This window comes from Rana temporaria, chromosome 8, assembly GCF_905171775.1.
Source record: "Rana temporaria chromosome 8, aRanTem1.1, whole genome shotgun sequence".
Taxonomy (NCBI): domain Eukaryota; kingdom Metazoa; phylum Chordata; class Amphibia; order Anura; family Ranidae; genus Rana; species Rana temporaria.
Window position 1 is genome coordinate 87,137,041 of NC_053496.1, and position 21,382 is coordinate 87,158,422.

General features: G+C 43.4%; 1 protein-coding gene across 3 annotated transcripts in view; it reads left to right on the plus strand.

Moving 5' to 3' along the window:
- Positions 1-21,382, plus strand: part of LOC120947131 (solute carrier family 22 member 15-like) — a 447,489-nt gene that overhangs the window by 413,628 nt on the left and 12,479 nt on the right. For 2 of the 3 annotated variants that reach the window (XM_040362147.1, XM_040362149.1), the window contains one exon: positions 2,736-2,888. The exons of the other annotated variant lie outside the window; for it this stretch is intronic. In XM_040362147.1, the coding sequence (XP_040218081.1) occupies positions 2,736-2,888 (153 nt within the window). The remainder of the gene's footprint in view (positions 1-2,735; positions 2,889-21,382) is intronic. 3 annotated transcript variants of the gene reach the window in all.

Consider the following 21,382-nt stretch of genomic DNA (forward strand, 5'->3'; position numbering starts at 1 on the left):
CGCAAAAGTGAGTACACCCTCAATTTTATTATATCCTTTCATGTGACAACACTAAAGAAATTACACTTTGCTACAATGTAAAGTAGTTCATTGAGGGAACCATGAATGCCAACATGTAGTGTGACATACTGAAGCCGAGCAGGATACCCTCCCTTCAGAGACTGGGCCACAGGGCAGTATTCCAACATGATAACAACCCCAAACACAACTCCAGGACCACCACTGCCTTGCTAAAGAAGCTGAGGATAAAGGTGATGGACTGGCCAAGCATGTCTCCAGACCTAAACTCTATTAAGCATCTCTGGGGCATCCTTAAACGGAAGGTGGAGGAGCGCAAGGTCTCCAACATCCACCAGCACTCCAGGCAACCTGTGAAGATTTGGTGAACTCCATGCCCAAGAGTGTTAAGGCAGTGCTGGAAAATAATGGTGGCCACACAAAATATTGACACTTTGGGCCCAATTTGGACATTTTCACTTAGGGGTGTACTCACTTTTGTTGCCAGTGATTTAGACAATCATGGCTGTGTGTTGCGTTATTTTGAGGGGACAACACATTTACAGTTATTCATGCTGTACACGTACTACTTTACATTGTAGCAAAGTGTAATTTCTTCAGTGTAGTCACATGAAAATTACAAAAATGTGAGGGGGTGTACTCAATTTTGTGAGATACTGTGTGTGTGTGTGTGTGTGTGTATGTATATATGTATATATATATATATATATATATATATATATATATATATATATATATATATATATATACACACACACACAGTCCTCAAGTACCAAGCCATTAAATAAGATTTAAAGCACTTGTCCAGGATAAAGGAAAACCTGCAAACATGGCCCGTTGAGGGTACTTGAGGACTTAGGTTGAGAACCACTGTTCTAGATCATTTGTTGGAGGTGTACTTTAAAACTACCAAATGGCCATAGTTTGTGTCTTTAAAGTGTTACTAAGCCCAGGACCCTGTATTCACTATATCACAGTGCAGAGAACATAGAAATGCAATTATTTTAGTAAATATAAACTGCTAAATACCTTTTCTCATGAGCAGTGTATAGCAGTCTTGTGACTTCTATCTGGTTAAAACGTGTAGGAGGAGTTTTCATTCTCCCCTGATTGTCCTATGAAGCTGCAGGTCCCCTGGCCCTCTGTCTGGACAGTGCTGTTTGGCCCTGTGCTGATCACATGCACTCCCAAGAAGAAAAAAACAGTCTCTAGCAATAAACACCAAACTGAGCATGTACAGAGTGTCCCCAACAATAAACACCAAACTGAGCATGTACAGAGTGTCCCCAATGCTCTGTTCTATCAGCAGATGGCTTACGGACTGTGGAAGAAAGGCAGGATCAGTGAAGACCGGATCAAACAGCCTTTTTACACAATGTGCAGGATTAACCCCTTAGGTTCCACAGTAAGTATAACAGGCATGCTTTACTGCATATATAGACTTATTTTACTGCTGTGGGTTTAGTAACACTTTAAATAAAGCACCACAAGAGGGGTCAGGTGATTTTTATAGCAAAGGAAACTGTGGTAATTTAAGTGAATTTTGCTATCTTAAAATAAAAACAATATGATACGTATTTGCCAAATATTCACATTGCTTTCACCCAAGGTTCGCTCATTTGCCTAATTGTCTTATATAAAAAATAAATGAAAGTTGGGTGAATCGTATGTAAACATATTGATAGACTCCTATACGTCAATCCTGGCAGTTACCTTGTGTCCTAAAAAGTATTTATTGCAGTAAATAATAAAATAAGCCTTCATACAGTTTTTAATACAGGTAATATTAGACATAATTAATAAACGTATTAATATTTAGCCTTTTACAGTTTCCAAAAAACAAGGCAGGGGTACGGACATGCCTGTAATCTGCTATGTTTAAGTGTGAGAGTTGTATCTTATAGGCAGCAGCCAATTTAGATTTATTTTGATCTCAATAATAGTGGTACTTTCCAGTCTAATTGGTATGAGAAATAACCTGATTGATGTATTCATGATGTATGAGAAGACTGCTGCACAACTTCATTACAAAGGTATTTTTTCAGTCTCTGCTTTGTAAACTCTGCACAGCACGCCAATCGTTGTGGGTAAGTGTGGCATTTATTCCCATCAGTATTTGTTGTGCATGATTTGGCTCTTCAAAAGGGCAATGGTAATGAGCAAGGGACATGCATAATGAGATTCCGGTACAGACTCTCACGCCCACACTCCGCAAATGCAACAAGCATATGGACTGCTTCAATTTGACAGCCCATATAAAGATCACATTGGGTAATCAACCATTTTTTGATATCCAGCAAGGAATGTGGGAGGCACAGGTTACCTCTATTGTTTTGTAGCCTAGGCAACTGAAAGAAAGGAAAAAAACAAATGACAGTTTTGTAATAAAATAAGGTATTAGAAAGTGATGACCAGAAGTGGAATAATTCTACATTAAACTAGGAGCAACAGTGTGAGAACTCACAGACTTGGCCAGCAGTGTTGATCTAGCGAAGACGCACAGAGTAACAGCTGGAAGAAACATATTACAGTATGTTCTTGTATACTGAATATTATTGTAGGTACATTTTGCCATTTCTCACTGGGTCTCAGTTTCTAACATTTTGGGATTTTGCGATGGCTCTGTGGGGGCCCTACTTGGTTAACGAAAGCAAACCTTTGTACTGGTATGCATGATATGATTTGAATTCTATTTCTTTCTGCAATTTCCATTCCAGAAATCCCTTAATCCATCACTGCCATTCATGGCATTTGGAATCAGCGGCATATCAGCAGGATTCCTGAGTCTGTTACTGCCAGAAACACTTAATAAGCCAATTGCAGAGTGCATTGAAGACCTACAGCCTCATGCATACCAATTGTTAAACAAGGTAAGACATCAACGGATAGAAAGAATGGTACATTATCACGACAGCTTGACATGTAGCCCGTGTCATGTCAGTACTTCTCCCATACAGCCTGCTGTGTCTACATCTCTGACAACATCGGCTTCCTAGTTTAAATTCACAGCTCCAACTTAAATAGTTGTATTGTTTTTGGTGCAATATTCCTGGAATGGATCACTATATCTAAAGAGAATTTTTTACTTAAATGCCTTGTTTTAAAAACAGAATAACAGTTCAGATCCACTATTATTTTCATGTATATTTGTATTTTCTTTCATTTACCGTATATACGAGTATAAGCCGAGGCACCTAATTTTACCACAAAATACTGGGAAAACGTATTGATTCGAGTATAAGCCTAGGGTGTCCATCTGCATGCCTCACTGTGCCCATGCCTCACTGTGTCCATGACTAGACTGACGTTTAACATGGGAGTCTATGAAAAGGGTGCCCAGACAACAAACCTTGTACACTTGTAGAGGAGAAATGGGGCTCTATGTGTGCCAAGATCTGGGTCCAGAGGACCTACTGGCAGCTGGTACCGGGTCCCCAAAGTCCGGAAAATCAGGTGCAAAAAGGTGACTCGAGTATAAGCCGAGGGGGGCATTTTCAGCACAAAAAAATGTGCTGAAAAACTTGGCTTATACTTGAGTATATATGGTATATGTTTATTGTTGCCTCTTCAGAACCAGACCAGTTTTCTATATTTTGGTAGTTTCATCACATTAGCATTTTATAATATTATACAGTATATAAGAAAAAAGAGCAGCTCTAAACAAATAAAGTGCAATCTGTGTGTTAACACAGTATTAGTGAATAATGAAAAAATGCAATTGAAAACCATAAATCTCAAATTCTGATTACAGTGCAATTAGTGCCATCAATTGTGCATGACACATGAAAAGATTCAGAAATAAAGACTAAAGATGAGTCTCAAGCATGTATAACAGTGTTATATGTATATATATATATATATATATATATATATATATATATATATATATATATATATATATATATATATATATATATATATATATATATATATGTATATATATATATAGCTCCCCGTATATAAATATTCATGCTTGTGCTAAAATGTAGTTCTTGGCAAATAATATATCTGTAGACATTTTATCGCAAGATGTAAACAATTTTCCCTGATCATAGACAAGTAAATAAGTATACAAATCTTTATCTCATAACTGTCCTCAAAATAAGGTTTACTGAACAGCGCTGAGGAATGAAATATAATATACACAGCCTGCTGTCAGGTTACTCTTACTGTGTTATCACAGTTTATAGTGCAGAGTCTGGCACTAAAAGCTGCAGATTGTACCATCCGTTTACTTTACTAATATCTCATATTTCTAGTTTTGTAAGTGGTAGTGATAGTTTTGTTTAGAGTAGCATAGTGTTCGAACACCTGTCTGATTTTTATTGCTGTTCCTTTTTTTTTTTTTAAGATATTTTTAAGACAAACCAACAAACAGAAAAACATACAAAAAAAAAAACACCAGACAACCTGGTCTTAAACGTTAGGCAATACACTCAAACATGGAAAAATAAACTGACATCAGTGCAAAATATAAAGTAGACACAGTGGTAAAAGGATCAGGTATAATACCTGGATATAGCAAAAGCGGAGGTCCAGACATTAGAGATCCCTGAGGCACGGCCCATCAATGGTCAAGCAAGAGTAGTACAATCAGTGCTGGGAGAGGGTTAGGGGACTAGCCAACCATCTACCCCAAATTTTGTGGAAGGTTTTGTTCCATTTTCGGAGTTCAAAAGTAAGTTTATACAGTGGGATAGCGTCATTAATAAGTTTTAACCAGAGGGATTTCAGAGGTCTGTGCGCCCTTCCAGAACAGTAAAATAGCTTTTTTAACATAGAAAAAGTATACGGAGCAGTCTCTTGGCATGTGATGATAGGTGTAATTTACCAAAAATACCTAATAGACAGTTCTTGGGGTGGATTATGTTTGGGAGGCCTAGCGCCGATGAGATGAAAGCACCCACTTCTTCCCAGAAGTCCTGGACTACCGGGCATGTCTAGAAGCAGTGTAAGAAATCGGCCTCCCGTCCACAGCCGCGGAAACAGGCAGCCGAGGGCAGGAGACCCATCTTGTGTAACCTAGCCGGAGTGAGGTGGGTTTGATGGAAAATGTTGACCTGTATGATGCGATCCCGGGATGCAATAACAGAGGTTTTATACGTATCACTAAATTCTGACCAGTCCTCGTCCATCAGGGAGATGTCCAGAGAGGTCCATTTTACCTGAGCTTTGTGAAACCTGGGGTTAAAGTCAGTCATTAGGGCGGCATAATAGGTTTATTGCTGTTCCTTAAATAACTTTGATACCAAAACAAATAAATATATAGTTTTGGGGCACAAAGAAGCCTTTTTACTTCTAGTATGAGCAGTCCTAATTTTAATACGATTATTGCAGTGTTTCTTGAACTGTGCATCAAAGATTTGGTGATGTGATGGGTCACCACATCTCTACATTGTAAATGTGGCTTAGTTTGTCCAAGCACAAAATCAGTGGGGAGTGATGGGCACACTTTGGTTCAAATCCTACACTATTGTGTTCTAAAAAGTAGCCTGTAAAAATGTGGATCATTTATCACAGAGGTCATTTATTTCTTTGGGATGATGGTGAATACATTTTTTCCTGTACCACCACCACTCTCAAAACCTGTGACATTTAAACTAATATAATTGAGAGCATAGATAAGTTTGAGGGAATAGTGCGCATGCGAGTTGGGGGGGGGGGGGTGAAGGAATTATATAGACAAGGTTGTGAGGTGAAGAGACCCAGCACCAGTTGAAAATTTCAGAAGGAAATAAAATGAAGCATTCATCTCCTTACTACAACAGGAATGGTGAAGTGAACCTGAAATTTATTATTCAGTCATTATTAGTCTTTGTTTGGCTTTGCTGCCATTTTTTGCAATAACTGTCTTCTTGGGTCCCTGTATGATCATTTAATTATTTGGGCCCTTTGATTAAAACGTTTAAGAACCCCTGGTGTTACTGTATATAAAAAGTTTAACAATTATTCTATATTTAACACTAAAAAAAATTCTAGTACAAAGCATGGTCAAGTTATTTACTAGTTTAATAACATAACTTTTATAAAGTATTGCTACAAAAACAAATGAAAAAAAAAAATATTAAGTATTACATATGAATGGTAACAATACATTCAAAATAGTTAATGCCTCGCATAACTCCAGAATGGCAGCAATGGAGGGCCAGTGCGTGCAAGTCATCCCTATAATCTCTGTTCTTCTGTTTTAGATTTCTTGCCACTTTCTGCCCTGGTGAACATTATATAAAAAGTGATAGCAAATCTTCAGAGTGGAATGTAGAGAGCAATAAAAACCGGACAGAGGCTTTAATCCTCCCTACTCTACACATTGTTTAAAAAAAAAAGCGAATACAATTTAAATAAAAAGTTAAAAGTTCCAGTCTAATAATGCACTAGCAAAAGTATGCCAGTTCCAGAACGGTCTAGGGTGGGGATGGGGCTGATTGCAATGTTGGCAAGTACGTGGTGAAAGCAAAGGGTGTTGGATTGATGGAAAGTAAAAGAAAACTCCTCCACAACCACCACACCAGCTGCAGCACAACAAAGTAAACAGTATATAACTGCAGAGGCCATAGACTTGGTTGGACGGCCAGGCTCACAATTTAAAGCAGCCTGAGACAGCAGATATTTATGGGGAAGTGCAGTAAAGCCCCAGGACACAATCTGGAAGCCCAGGAAGAACAGTTGACAGCCAATACTCCTCTATACATAGATTCAACTGTGTGGAGGCAAGCAGGCCACAGCAGCCATTTTCTTCTACTCGCTGCAACCAACCTGTTTGAGAGACTCCTTACAATAGCACTAAAATCTGAAGTATCGTCACTAAAAAGTTATCTAAAACACCTAATATATGGCATTGAAGATGATGAACCCTACCCACCCACCCCCCCACCCCAAATATCACATGCTCGGGTGATTTAGCACCTAAAGAAAAAATCTAACACACATACTGTACCCTCCTCAGATCCTTTACGTGCAAAATGGAGGATCAGAAAAACAGATCTTAATGTAACAACTTACATAAAATATCTCCCTGAAGATACCAGAGATCCTGACCTAGCTGACACTGCTATAGGAGTCCACAGAACACTGAACCCACACGGCCTACCATCAGAATAGCCACAAGAGGTACTATGTTGACTCCATTATAATAAAGAAAAGGAACTGAACCTCTTGAAGACTAGAGGCATACTGCACAACAATTTTGATGGACCCTCACTAACCATCTACCAATATGTGGCAACAGAAACACTTGTGTCCGGGAAGGACTTAAAACCTTTACTAGACCTTCATAATTAAAAAAAATCACCTATTAGGCCTGATTCACACATATGCATTTTTAGTGCTTTTTGCATTTTCCAGATTTGCCGTCCATTTAACATGGTTTCCTATGGAACACGTTCTGTAGTGCAAAATGCAAAAAATGCATAGGTGTGAATCAGGCCTTACTGCTGATATCCCTACTCCCTCTGTAAAAGCAAGAAGACAGGGACTTTGCCTGGCACTAGATATTCAAGTCCTGCCACTCCAAGCTGGTCTGATCTAGTCCTGCTGGTTTTCTCTATACAGCTGCTGTGGCATAAGGTTGTTTCAGAAATTTGTCCGGTTTCTCGTATGGACAAAACTTTACTAACTTAAAATGTAGCTCCAAAGGTCATAATTCATTAGATACATCCATAATTCTACCCCTTTTAAAACACTGGTTTAGCCTTATCTTGAATAAATTGTTCAGTTTTTGTTACCAATCCACAGAAAGGATGACCTTGAACTAGCATACTGAGAAGGGCAACACAATTAATAGAGAAGAGCTGCTTAGGGGGCAATATGATCACAATGTGATGCAGCAATGCTTGTAGTGTTATTTATTTGTTTTGTTTTTCTTTTTGCCTTCCTCTGGATCAAACACATATAACACACATAGACACGTGGTGTAACTTAATGGACCTCAGTCTTATCAACTATATAACATTATAAGGAGGTGGTCAGCTGCAGGTTGCATACACCTTTCAGTGAATTCTAAATTTCCTCGGAGGCATGTTATACTGATGCAATCAACACAAGGTCAAAGCCAATCCACACAGGCCCTTATTCTGATGTTGTGACCTCCTACTTAGAACAAGCCAGCAGCCAGTGAATTTTGCGTACCTAATCCAGGTCTATGATTCACCAGGTAGAGAAGAGCAAGGGTGACATTCCTACAACCTAACAAAGCACATTGGGTACACTTCTAATAGAAAATAATTATTGTTATTCTCTGCACTCTAATAGTGACCAATTACATATTTTTTTTTTTTAACGTGAATTCTGATTGGCTACAATAGCATTATGCACATTGCTATTGCCCTGTTATAAAGTACCACTCGTGTTTGTGAATATTGTTGTTAAGGATTAATGTGACCATCCCTGAGTTAGTAATGTTATGAAATGACAACTTGCAATACGCTATAATCACAAAAACGTGGGATAAACATTCAGTGACTAGGAAAGTGTTAATATACAGATTATAATATCCCATTCAGTGTTGTGGCTGTGCACAGCTTGAGCATTTGTAAAAACAGTGATCGGAAGATAAATTTAAAGCGGGGGTTCACCTAAAAATAAATTTTTAACATTACATTCAGCCGAGTTGTCCTAATGACAATCGGCTGTTTTTGTTGGGTTTTTTTTCCGTACATACCGTATTTCACTGCCGCTTCCGGGTATGTCTTCTGCGGGACTGGGACTGGGCGTTCCTATCTGATTGACAGGTTTCCGACTGTCGCATACAGCGCATCACGAGTTGCTGAAAAAAGCCGAACGTCAGTGTGGCTCTATACGGCGCCTGCGCACCGACGTTCGGCTTCTTTCGGCAACTAGTGACGCGTAGTATGCGACGGTCCCGCAGAAGACATACCCGGAAGCGGCGGTGAAAATACGGTATGTACGGGGGGAAAAAACAGCCGATTGTCATTGGGACAACTCGGCTGAATGTAATGTTAAAAAATTATTTTTTGGGTGAACCTCCACTTTAACGTCTGGTTTAACACTGTTTTTAGAGAATGTCAGTGTCCAAAAGCATAGAAAAAACTAATTTTGATCCATCTGGCTTTTTCTAAATAATACAAAGGAAAATGTGAGTAACTGGTGCACAGGTGCAGCCCATGGAGACCAATGAAAATTCTAGATGATGATGCAGCGTGAAAGATTAAAGGAAGCATGACGTTGGTATGAGTAACACTAATTTTGACAACTGCTCCAAATCAAATAGTATTAAAGCATAAGTGGTTATAAGGACGCTCCCTAGTGATCTATGCGTCACCATTTTAACCCTTTTTTGGACCAGAGGTTTTTTTTTTAAGGTTAGATGCCCAGACCAAGTTTAGAAGCAATAGTATGTGTCAGATAGCTTGACAGATATAGTTATAAACCAAATGCACTACCACACTCTGAGTCTTAAAAACAGAAGCAGCTGTCTCACATTTGTCATAATCAAATGGGCAGCAAAAACATATGTTTTAGTTGATTTAGTGACATAATATAAATACATACAAAAATTCAATAAAATAAATAAATGAAATTAAAAAGTGACGATGAGTCCAAATAAATATTCAAAAAGTGTCCAATAAATGAAGTACAACTATCCTTCTTAAAGGAGTTCTCTGACCTAAAACTTTTAACCCCCGCTGTGCCCGGGCTGTAAAAATATACAAAATAAACTTTCACTTACCTGCCTACGATCCCCCGTTGTTCCGATATCGCCGTCCCGTTCTCCGGTCCCGGTCTCTTCCGCTTCCTGTGTGTCGGTGACTCATAGTGCGCTCAGCCTATCAGCGGCCGCGACGGGACATTGCTGCGGCCGCTGATAGGCTGAGCGCACTATGAGTCACCGACACACAGGAAGCGGAAGGGGCCCGGGACCGGAGAACGGGACGGCGATATCGGAACAACGGGGGATCGTAGGCAGGTAAGTGACAGTTTATTTTGTATATTTTTACAGGCCGGGCACAGCGGGGGTTAAAAGTTTTAGGTCAGAGAACTCCTTTAAATGTTCCAAGGTGCTTAAAAAAAACAGCACTGTGATCTCCACACCACTGTGATCAAGACGCTTACCAGATATGTATAACCAAAGACTATAATGGTAATGGCATGTTGCAGCTCTAAGGCTCCACACACACTGGCTTAAAAAACGTTGCTTCTACAGGAGTTTTGTGTCTGACTGTAGAAGCTACTCAGTGATATCCTATGTGTCCATGTACATTAGGATGTTTAGAGGCATATTTTGAGCTCAATGTTTAGAGGCAGGAAAAAAAAAAAACCTTCTAGTTCGTGTCTCTGATTGGAGCTTACTGGCAGAACTCTTCTAAACTCGTCTAGACTTTGTACAAAAAATGCTCTATATGAGTTTTTTTTTTTTTACTCCCAAGAGAACAGGCGTATTTTTAAGCCCAGTGTGCATGGAGCCTAAGGGTTAATGGCTCCACCAGCAAGATAAATCAGCAGGAACACCATCCGACCCCCACATCAATAACAGCAGACAGGATCTCACAGCATAATCAAAGTAGCATGAAAAATAAAGTAAGCTCCATAGTGTAAGGATTGGTCGATCGATCAGTGGAAGGATTGGTTGAAGGAAGGATTAGTCATCGACTACAGGAAGTATTGGTCGGTCGATCGCAGAAAAGATCAAAGTAAGGAATAATTGGTTGGTCATTCACAGAAAGGAACGATCGAAGAATGCATCGAGCAATGAATGAAGGATGTATTGATCAAAGAAGATTGGTCGATCGATCAATGGAAGGATTGGTTGAAGGAAGGCTCAAAGTAAGGATCGCTCAATTGAAGAAAGGATCAACCGATCAAGTGAAACAAGGTAGGATCAAAAGAAGGATTGATGGAATAATGTATGAATCGATCAAAGTGAGGATTGGTTGTAAGAAGGATCAGTCGGTTGATCGCAGGAAGGATTGGTTTGTGAATCGCATGAAGGATCCAATTAAAGAAGGATTGGTCGACCATTTGCAAGAAGGATCAGTCGATTTTTCTCAGGACGGTTTGGTTGATCGAAAGAAGGATTTATTGAAGAAAGGATCAAGCAATAATAGGAATGAAGGATCAAAAAAGTCAATCAATCGATTGAAGGAAGGATCGGCCAGTCGATCCAGGGGAAGGATCTGTCAATCGATTGAAGAAACCTAGCCTTGATAATCAAATAATCCATGCCACTGTATAGCAAGAAATTTATTTTTTACATAAAGAAAAACTTTTCAGAGGCAGTTCATTTTGTATTTTAACCACAAGCCCACCACCCGCCGTCATATGACAGCGAGACGATGAGCCTCTCGCCGTCTTTTTTTTTTTTATTGGATATTTATTATAGCAAAAAGTAAAAAATATTGTGTTTTATTTTTTCAAACTTGTCCCTCTTCTTTTGTTTATAGCGCAATAAATAAAGACCGCAGAGGTGATCAAATACCACCAAAAGAAAGTTCTATTTGTGGGGAAACAATGATAAACATTTCATTTGGGTACAGTGTTGCATGACCGTGCAATTGTCATTCAAAGTGTGACAGCGCTGGAAGCTGAAAAATGGCTTGGCCAGGAAGGGGGTGAAAGTGCCCTGTATTAAGGTGGTTAAAGATATAGTTAAATTAAATAGAGTTTTTTTAATTATTTCAAAAGATTGCCCTGTGAAGGCATATTAAATGATACTGTTAGCTGCTGTCTCCAAAGATAATAAACTATGGGAGACACTGCATCTTTAACAAAGAGGAGGGGAGGAGCAGCTTAACAACCGATAAGTCATCTTCTGTCAGCGGGGTTTCCCGCTGCCGACAGCTGAATGTAAAGAAAATAATTGCCGGCATTTAAACATTTGAAGAAAAAAACGGAGTGGGGTCCCACCACCAATCCATACAGGCCCTTTAGGTGTGGTATGGATTTTGCCCCCATGCCAAAATTTGAAAAAAAAAACGGCATGGGGTCCACCCAAAATCCATACCAGACCCTCATCCAAGCATGGAGGCCAGGAAACGGGGGGGGGGTGAGCGAGCACCCCCTCTCCTGAACCATACAAGGCCACATACCCTCAACATGGTATGCATGCATTTTTTAATGCTGGGAATTCTGTTGACTCATTGGTTGTTAAAAATGTGGCAGCCGCCCTCTCCTTAACAACCATGACAATTACTGGTTGATAAGGATGCCGACAACCACCGGTGTTAAAATTAGGTTTCACTGCTAAAATACAGTAGTGGCATGTTTAGTGAATTAATTTTTTTTTTTTTAAACACTGTAAGGTATCTTACTGCGTACTCGAATGCTGTAAGATACCGCGTTGTCAATGGAGGCATTGCCACTTTTTATTTTCATTTGTTTATTTTTTTAGATTTTTGTTTCTATTTATATTAACTTAAAGCGGATCTCCCACGGCTTAATCGTTTTTTTTTTATGGGCTATTGAAATGTGTATTAGCACTGCTGTGCTAAGCTCACGTTTCCGGTGTCCGACCACCCCTCCGCTGTTCTTCCGTCCATAATAAAAACTTTTATTCTCGTTTTCGTCCCGTGGCCATCTTGGCTTTGGGCGCTTGATTCCCACAAGGAGCTACTTCCTATTTGCGGTGGATGCTGTCCCAGCATCCACCGATCGATCTCGTGCATGCGCACTGGCGAAGGTGCCCGGCGGCGTGAGCGTCTCTGTTGTCAATGAAGTTGCGCGATGTTTGATAACAGAGCAGAATATTGCAATTAGAGAGCACTGGCTCCCAGCAGGCACAGCGCGGCGCAGGAAACGGCAGAAAAACCTGTTAAAAACCCGAGGGGGGGCAGACCGAAAGCAAGGCTCAAATAAGGTACACGTTTGCTAATGAAAATAAAAATAGCCGATTCATGATTAGTTAGGAGCGGTAGTAATATGGAGCTATAGTTTAAATGAGGGTGGAGATCCGCTTCAACAGATGTGACTAATGTTTCTGATTGGTACCAGGTCAAAAAATAATGAAAACACCCAGCTGCAAATTCCTTGTTCTCTGCTGCAACATTATGTCTGTGTGTACAACTTGCGATGCCTGTGTGTGTGGGGCCCTGGACTAAAAAAAAAAAAATCGGCGCTCAACCCTATCCAGTCTATGTGGTTAACATGTACAGTGCCTTGAAAAAGTATTCATAACCCTTGAAGTTTTCCACATTTTGTCATGTTACAACCAAAAACATAAATTTATTTTATTGGGATTCTCAGGTGGGAGAATAGGACAACTATTAGTCGTGCACTCCACAAATCTGGCCTTTATGGAAGTGTGGCAAGAAGAAAGCCATTGTTGAAAAAAAGCCATAAGATGTCCTATTTGCAGTTTGCAGTTTGCAAACATGTGGAAGAAGGTGCTCTGGTCAGATGAGACCAAAATTGAACTTTTTGGCCTAAAAGCAAAACGCTATGTGTGGTGAAAAACTAACACTGCACATCACCCTAAACACACAATCCCCACTGTAATACATGGTAGTGGCAGCATCATGTTGTAAGGGATGCTTTTCTTCAGCAGAGACAGATGGATGGAGCCAAATACAGGACAATCCTAGAAGAAAACCTGTTAGTCTGAAAAAGACTTGAGACTGGGGCCGAGGTTCACCTTCCAGCAGGACAAACTACCCTAAACATATAGCCAGAGCTACAAGGGAATGGTTTAGATCAAAGCATATTCATGTGTTAGAATGGCCCAGACAAAGTCCAGACCTAAATCCAATTGAGAATCTGTGGCAAAACTTGAGAATTGCTGTTCCCAGACGCTCTCCATCCAATTTGACAGAGCTAGAGCTATTTCTCTTCCGTTCATAGACAGACACAGCCTTCTTTGACATTAGGGTTATGCTTCTTCCTACCAGGAGAGTTTAGGCAGAATTTAACAGCACTTAAAGCATTAAAACCTTTCCTTTCGTGCCGCTCCTCCCAGGGGGCGTGACTCCCCCAGGCATAACCCACACCCTGCTCTAGGAGCCTCAGTCTTTTTCTGCCTAACGACAGGAGAGGAGTCAGGCACTTCTAGAGTCCTGTACTCTGGAGTTTTTTTCTTGCGATTTTTCTCGCTTTTATTATTTTGTTCCTGCATTTTTGAATCCTGTGATTCTTCTATCAACAGCCGACTGGGTGACAGGCTGGGTCCTCGACTCTTGTAGTCCCCCGATGTTCGGCCATCGAGCGTGTGCCGCCCTTAGCTCAGCTTTGGGATGTCCACGACAGGCCCCGTTGCTCCAGGAGCGGCCGGGGAACATCGGTTCTAGGGCACACATATGACCGGTCTTTTATGGCTTTGTCACAGTGTGTCTGGCCGACAGCCATGCCGTTTATGGACGTTGGTTCTGTCTGGGATACCTCCAGCCGGGTAGTCGCAGGACGGGTAAGTAGTGGCCCCTTACTCAGGTAAGTGGTCTGGCTGGAATGTTCCCGGGGGAGGTCGACTGAGGGTTTTTTCCCTGCTTTCCTCTCTCCCTTATTCCTCTCCCTCCTTCCCTTGTGGGTAGCAGGTGTGAGGGTTTTTTTTTGGGGCTCATATGCACCCGGACCCGTGTGTGTAGCGGGGGCTGTGTGTTGTCACTACAGAAGGCTGTGGTGTTCACTACAGGGCCGTTCATGTGTGTTGTGAGGTGATTTTTTTGTGCTGGCATTTGCTGTGTCACTGTCTTTTTAAATGCTGCACAACGGCCACCATTTTGCCGGAGCCCCGCTCTATATAGCTCGGCGGCCATTTTCCTGTGGAGTCCTATGCTGTTTTTTCAGCATTCAGCGGCCATCTTGCTTTTTCGTCTGCCTCGTGTGACGGCTTTGGCGCTGCTAAAGACCGCGGATCTGTCTGAGGAGAAGACAGACACAGCGCTGCGCGGCTTCTCAGCACACCTAGTCCTTCTCGGGCCGCGCTGCACCGGGTGGAATGGTGAGTACCAGGGGCCCCCATACTCTGCAATAGCAGCAAGGAGGTGACCAGTGGGGGTTTTTGTCCTGCTTTGCAGGGTGGGTGACACGGCGCTGACACTATGGAACCTGGGCCAGGTCTCCCTATCCAGCTATGCCTGAGTTAACCCTTAACGCCCCTTCCCCTGCCACATCTGTTATGTTGGCTGTCCTGGGTTTCTTGCCAGGTTTGAAGCAGCTAGTGTCCGGATGGGGGGTAAAAAGCGCCCCCTCCCTGAGCCTGCTTCTGGGGATGTCTCTGACACAGAATTGCTGTTTTCTAGTTCTGTTATGTCAGGCTGTGGGCTTACTCCACATGGATAGTGAGGATGACTCTGCTGCAGAGTCAGTTGCTGGCAAGGAATTTGTTGGAGCTTTTGTTTTCTGCGGTGCGTGAGACTCTAAAAATAGAGGATGTGGCGGTGACGCCAGCCGTGTCCGTACCTTTTGTGGTTCCGCAGACCGCCACGCACCGCTAATGTGTTTCCTTGTGTTCCTTATTTGGACAATATGTTATACAAGGAATGGGATGCACCGCAAAAAGTTTGTCAAAAAACTTTGCAACCCATTACCCCCTTGAGGGGCACTTTTTAAAAAAAGTAGGTCTCTCCTCCGCCAGTGGACCCCCCTGTGTCCAGACTGAGCAAGGCCACCACGTTCTCCTGATAGGAGAGTGGAGGCCGTGGCCCGCTCCCTTTTCATGGTGGTGGGTTCGGCGGTGAGGCCGGCTCTGGCCGGGGCCCTGGTGGCACAGGCCCCGACTGAATGGGCGAAGCTCCTGCTGCAGGAGCTGGAAGAAGGGGATGCTTCCGAGTCCTCTAGGGACCTGGCTGAACGATTGGTTCAGGGTCAGACATTTCTCTGCGAGGCCGCCATGGATATGATCCGGGGTTTCCGTCTATGCAGTGGTTCTGCACCGCCTTGTGTGGCTGAAGAGCTGGTCTGCGGACTAGTCCTCAAAGTAGGCCTTGGTGAATGGCCTTTAAGGGTGAACGGTCCTTTTGGGACTTCCCTGAATGGCATCATTGAGGATGCCACAGGGGGTAAGCGCATGCTGTTCCCACAGTCTGGGAAGGGCTAGGGACCTCGCCATGTGCAAGGACCCTCTTTGACTACCTCCGAGCATTTTTTTTCCCGCCCTGTGCAGCGCACCTGATACCGCATGCCTAACAAGTCTGCGGACATACCTGCTTCCGCCTAAAGGTCTGCTCCTGTCCGTGTCTCGGGTGGGAGACTGACTTCGCTCATTCGTGGCTCGGTGGAGGTCTCTCCTCTCCGACCTTTGGGGTTGCAAAGTGGTTTCTTTGGGGTACAAGATAGTTTCTCTCTTGTCTGCCAAACAGGTTTTTTCCCTCCGGCCTCTGACGTTCGCCGGTTGGCTCTGTCAGGGGCTGTCCAGGATCTTCTGGTCGGGGGAGTGATTGTGCCAGTTCCCTCGTTGGAACGGTCTCAGGGGTTTTACTCCATTCTGTTTGTGTCCCCCCACGGAGGATGGGGCCCGGTCAATCCTGGGCCTCAAGTCCCTTGTTTGTTTTGTCAAGGTGCAAACTTTCAGGTGGTGTCGATTCGCTTGGTAATAGCGGCACTCCATCAGGGGGATTTTTCTGGCATCCTTGGATGTCATGAACATGTACCTGCATGTTCCCATATCCTCTAAGCACCAGAGATTCTGTGCTTTGCGGTCGGGGGGGAACCATTTTCAATTGGTGTCCTTCCTATTCGGCGGGTGGTTTGTTATCATGGGATGTCTGGACGACGTTCTCCTACGAGCTTCTTCGAGCTCTGAATTGGTGGAGCTGTGTCCATCACGTGTCAGGCTCTCCGAGAGTTTGGCTGGTTTCTGGATTGTCCTGAAATCAGGGTTGGTTCCGTCTCAGGGACTGGAATACCTGGGACTAGTCCTGGATTCCGCCGGGGCGGGAGTGTTTTTCTCCTAACGGAAAAACTTCAGAATCTGCTGTGCAGCAGTTGCCGGCCCAGAAGCGGTCATCTCTGCGATTCTGCAGGAAGGTTCTGGGTCCGTTGGTGGCCTCTTTCGAGGCGGTTCCGTATGCCCAATTCCACGCCAGGGTACTTCGGAGGGAACAGCTGTCACGTTGGGACTAGCTTCCGTCATCTCTGGATTACCAGATTCAATTGAGTCATCTGATCTCGTCTCCCCTGGTGTGGTGGCTGGCGTTTCCTGTGCTTCGGGCCGGGTAGTCGTTTTTCTGCAGGCCACTGGAGAGTGGTCACGACGGATGCCAGCCTCTCCAGTTGGGGAGGGGCGCTTGGGGCACCCAGTCAGCCAAGGGGCACTGGACTCAGGTGGAGTCCTGCCTACTGATCAACGTTCTGGAGCTCCAAGCAATCAAGCTTTGCCTTGCCAGGTGGTCCCTGGATCTACTGGGCCGACCGGTCAGGATCCTGTCCAACAACGCCACGGCCGTGGTGTAGGTTGATCATCAGGGAGGCACACGAAGTTCTGTTGCAGCGACGGGGGACGCGCACGTCCTTTCGGTGGGCCGAAGGATCCGTTCCGGCTCTATCGGCCGGGTACATTCCGGGAGTACGGAATTGGCTAGCCGACCTCCTAAGTCGCACTACACTGGGCCAAGGAGAGTGGTCTCTCCACCTTCTAGCGTCCCGTCTCTATCGGTAGGCGACACGGTTCGTGGCCAGGTTTACAGGCCCGTGGGCGGACGCGTCAGGTGCGTTGGTGGCTCCTTGGGGTCACTATCGCCTAATTCTCGGAAGCTTCTTCCTCGCCTGCTGCACAGAGTGGAAGCTGTAGGGCTTCTATCAATCCTGATTGCCCCAGATTGGCCATGTCGTTCCTGGTACGCGGACCTTGTGCGTCTGGTGGCAGACGCCCCCTAGCATCTTCCCCTGGGAGTTGATCTTCTGTTACAGGGTCCGATCTTCCACCCTGTTTCACAGCCACCGGCTTTAGCGGCGTGGCTGTTGAGAGCCAGGGGCTGAAGGACCGAGGCCTATGGGGCTTGGTGGTCTCTACCGTGCTGCGTGCACGGAAGTCTACCTCACGTAGGATTTCTCATAATACATGGAAGGCCTACATCTCTGTGTGTGAGGAGATGAAATGGCACCCTCGTACGTACGTACGTACGTACGTACGTACGTACGTACGTACGTACGTGGTGCACAGGGTTCTGCTGTCTTTGCAGCAGGGAGTGGTTCAGGCTCTCGCCTTAAGTACAATTAGGAGCCAGATTTCTGCTCTGGCTGTTTTACTTGCAGCGACCCTTGGCATCGCACTCCTGGGTGCGTACGTTGGGTCAGGGGGTATGGCAGGTGGCCCCGCCGGTGCGCCCTCCATTACCCGCATGGGACTTGAATTTAGTCCTTTCGGTGCTTCGGGATGCTCCCTTTGAGGACATTCGGGAGGTTTTCTGTTTATTGTCACAAAAGGTGATTTTATCTCTGGTAGCTATTACTTCGATCAGACGTGTGTCTGTCTGATCTGGCGGCCTTGTCTTGCAAGGCTCCCTACTTGGTCATCCGTTAGGACAGTGTTTCTCAATTCCAGTCCTCAGGCCCCCCCAACAGGTCAGGTTTTCAGGATTTCCCTCAGATGAAAAGGCTGTGGTGATTACTAAGGCAGTGAAACTGATCAAATCACCTGTGCAAAATAATGGAAATCCTGAAAACCTGACCTGTTGGGGGGGCCTGAGGACTGGAATTGAGAAACACTGCGTTAGGATGAGGTGGTGCTGCGGCCTGCAGCCATTTTTTCTCCCTAAGGTTTTTTCGGCTTTTCACATTGATGGGGACATTGTTCTTCCATCCTTATGTCCTCGGCCGAAATGCCAGGAGGAGGCCACTTTGCATCCTCTGGGTGTGGTTCGGGCCCTACGAGTGTACTTATCTGTTACGGTTCCGTTCCAGAAGTCGGACTTACTGTTCGTGTCGGTGACGTAACACGTCATGTCCTCTGACATGTTTCACCTTGCCTCCGGGGCTTTGTCATAGAGGTAAATGGCAGAGGCAGGATTGTAGAACTTGTGCATTACTGGCTGTGAAAATGAGAAGGTGTAAACGACTTCTTTGTCTCCGTATTGCATTCCACGGTGGAACACATATGGCGACCGCGCACTGACGTCATCGCCCGGCGCCGCGTGCATTTCTGCGTGGAACGCGGAAGTGCCAAGCATAATCAATGCTCTATTGCTTTGCTGCTATAAACACACGGTGCTGTCACTACACGCCGTTGTATTATTGTCGGCCATAGCCGGTCCACGCTACCATCAAACTACTGGCTTAACTACCCTGTGCAGTAAACTACCACAGCCCGGATCCACGCTACAATCAAGCTACTGCTTACTGCTGCTAAGTATTCTCTACCTGCGTCCACGCTGCCGTTTTTACTTCAGTTGCTGTGGGGACACCCAAAGATATCCACCACCAGCAGACCCTCAAGTACCTAATCCCATTGCTGCCAACAATACTTTGCTATCACTGAGAAGCCTGATGCTCTGCAAACGGATAAGTACCTTTACTACGTTACATTTATTGCTCTAGAATTACCCTGTTCTCATATTGCATTTACTAAGTATTGTATTTGAACCTGGCTCAAGTTTAAACTACCACCTTGCTTGGGATTAGCTATTGAGGATTCATATTACTATTGTGGCATATTTTAGGGACATACATTCTTAAATCATTTAACCAACAGTTGCCTCTCTCAAACATATGATATCCGGATACAATATTTTCTTATGCTATGTGCTTGACACTTGTTAATTATAGAATACGTGCTTCTGGCCTGAAAACGCAACATGTTCGCTTATACCTTTTTAAAGCTAGGGGTTGTAGGTATGTAGTAATACCTCCTCCATTAGTGGCTCAATGCATTCCTGTATGTGTGAGAAATGATGTAGTGAACCCCCAACTCTTTTTCTCTGATTAGAGTGACGCCTGGGGTCCAGTACTGAAAATCACATTACATAGAGAAGTGCATTGAAACCTTTTCCCAACCGCAGTTCTGGTTCACTCTCGTTCACCGTAGTTTGTGACAGAAAGTGAACATGTGCAAGTGATTGAGGCGATGAGGTGGATAAATGAGAAATGGGGGGATTGCATTGAAAACGAAAAGAAAAATCGGACAGATTGTGAGAGAAAGATATAAAAAGGTATGAGTGTTGAGGAACAATGCTGAAAAGTAATGCTGATAAGTAATGGAGAATGTGAAATAAGGATTAAAAATGGGCTCCCTGAACTGCTGCACGTACAGTTGTAGTTCATAGCTGGAGTGCCCATGTAGAAGACACTCCTACGGGACTCCTTAGGTCCAGGTAGCACAAGGGTCACATATAATGCCAATATAGCAGCGCGGCTAGATAGCAAGTTCAAAAAGAAGCTTCAAGGAGGAAATTGATTAAAAAAAAAACATATGCATGCAAGTTATGTTGTTGATATGTGATTTAGAAAACAATAACTTTAATAAAACTTTAAGTAAAGTTCTCACAGCAAGGGTGATTTTACATTTGAACTTTTTGAAGTCATATTGGAATTAACAAGTTCTTTCACTTGCTCTGATTTGTAAGGCAACTAAACACAGACTAAAGAGACCTGTCAAATTTGTGTTAATTTTGTATTAAAGGCATGAATAATAAAACATAAGAAAGAACCTTAGAAAACAATCAATCACCCCAGTGGATTTGTTTGCGTCGAAGAACAACATTTGAAATTTATTTTTATGTTTCCCCGTAAGATAAAACTATTCCCTGTTGGATTTGTCTATACAAAGGTGTTGAAAGAATTCATAATGCAGTCGAGTATGGAAATTGGTATTCGGATGCTCATTATTAATGTCCCTATCCACCCAGAATAATATGGTGTATTCTTCTTTAAGAGTGTAATTTTGATATGCTTGATCAAGAGAAATAGTCAAGCAGTACTTACAGTACATGAGTAAAAGTTGAGTGGAAAAAAAAAAAACTCAGACAATATATTTTTTTTAAACTAGGTGGCGATGGATATTAGTTAATGGTCTGCTTTTATTAAATGTGATACCTAGAAAATATTTGCAACTTTACATTTATTTTCCTAAATTCTTCGCTTCGGTATGTGAGGTCAGGCACGTAATTCCTAATTAAAGGTACATGTTACAAAGATGTTTCTGAACTAAAAGTTCTCATACTGACCTGTTCCACATTCCAGCACTGGGTCCTTTCCCTTTATGTGGGGCTGCCGGCTTCTTGCTTCTGCTGGCACCACAGCAGGTCACAGAGGTGGTTGCTGTATTAAAAGGCTAGCTGGGATGTGGTTTGGCATTTAAGCAACACAGTCCACACACTGACAGCCAGACACTCCAGTGCCTCATGGAAGTTCGTCACCAATCTCTAGTGCTCCTCTGGTCTGCCTGTTTCTCTTGTGATCCCCAGTGTCTCCTAGTGTATTCTGCTGATGTGATCCCTGTGCTCTTCAATCTGTAACTCATGTTCTCAGCATCCTGTTGCAGTGT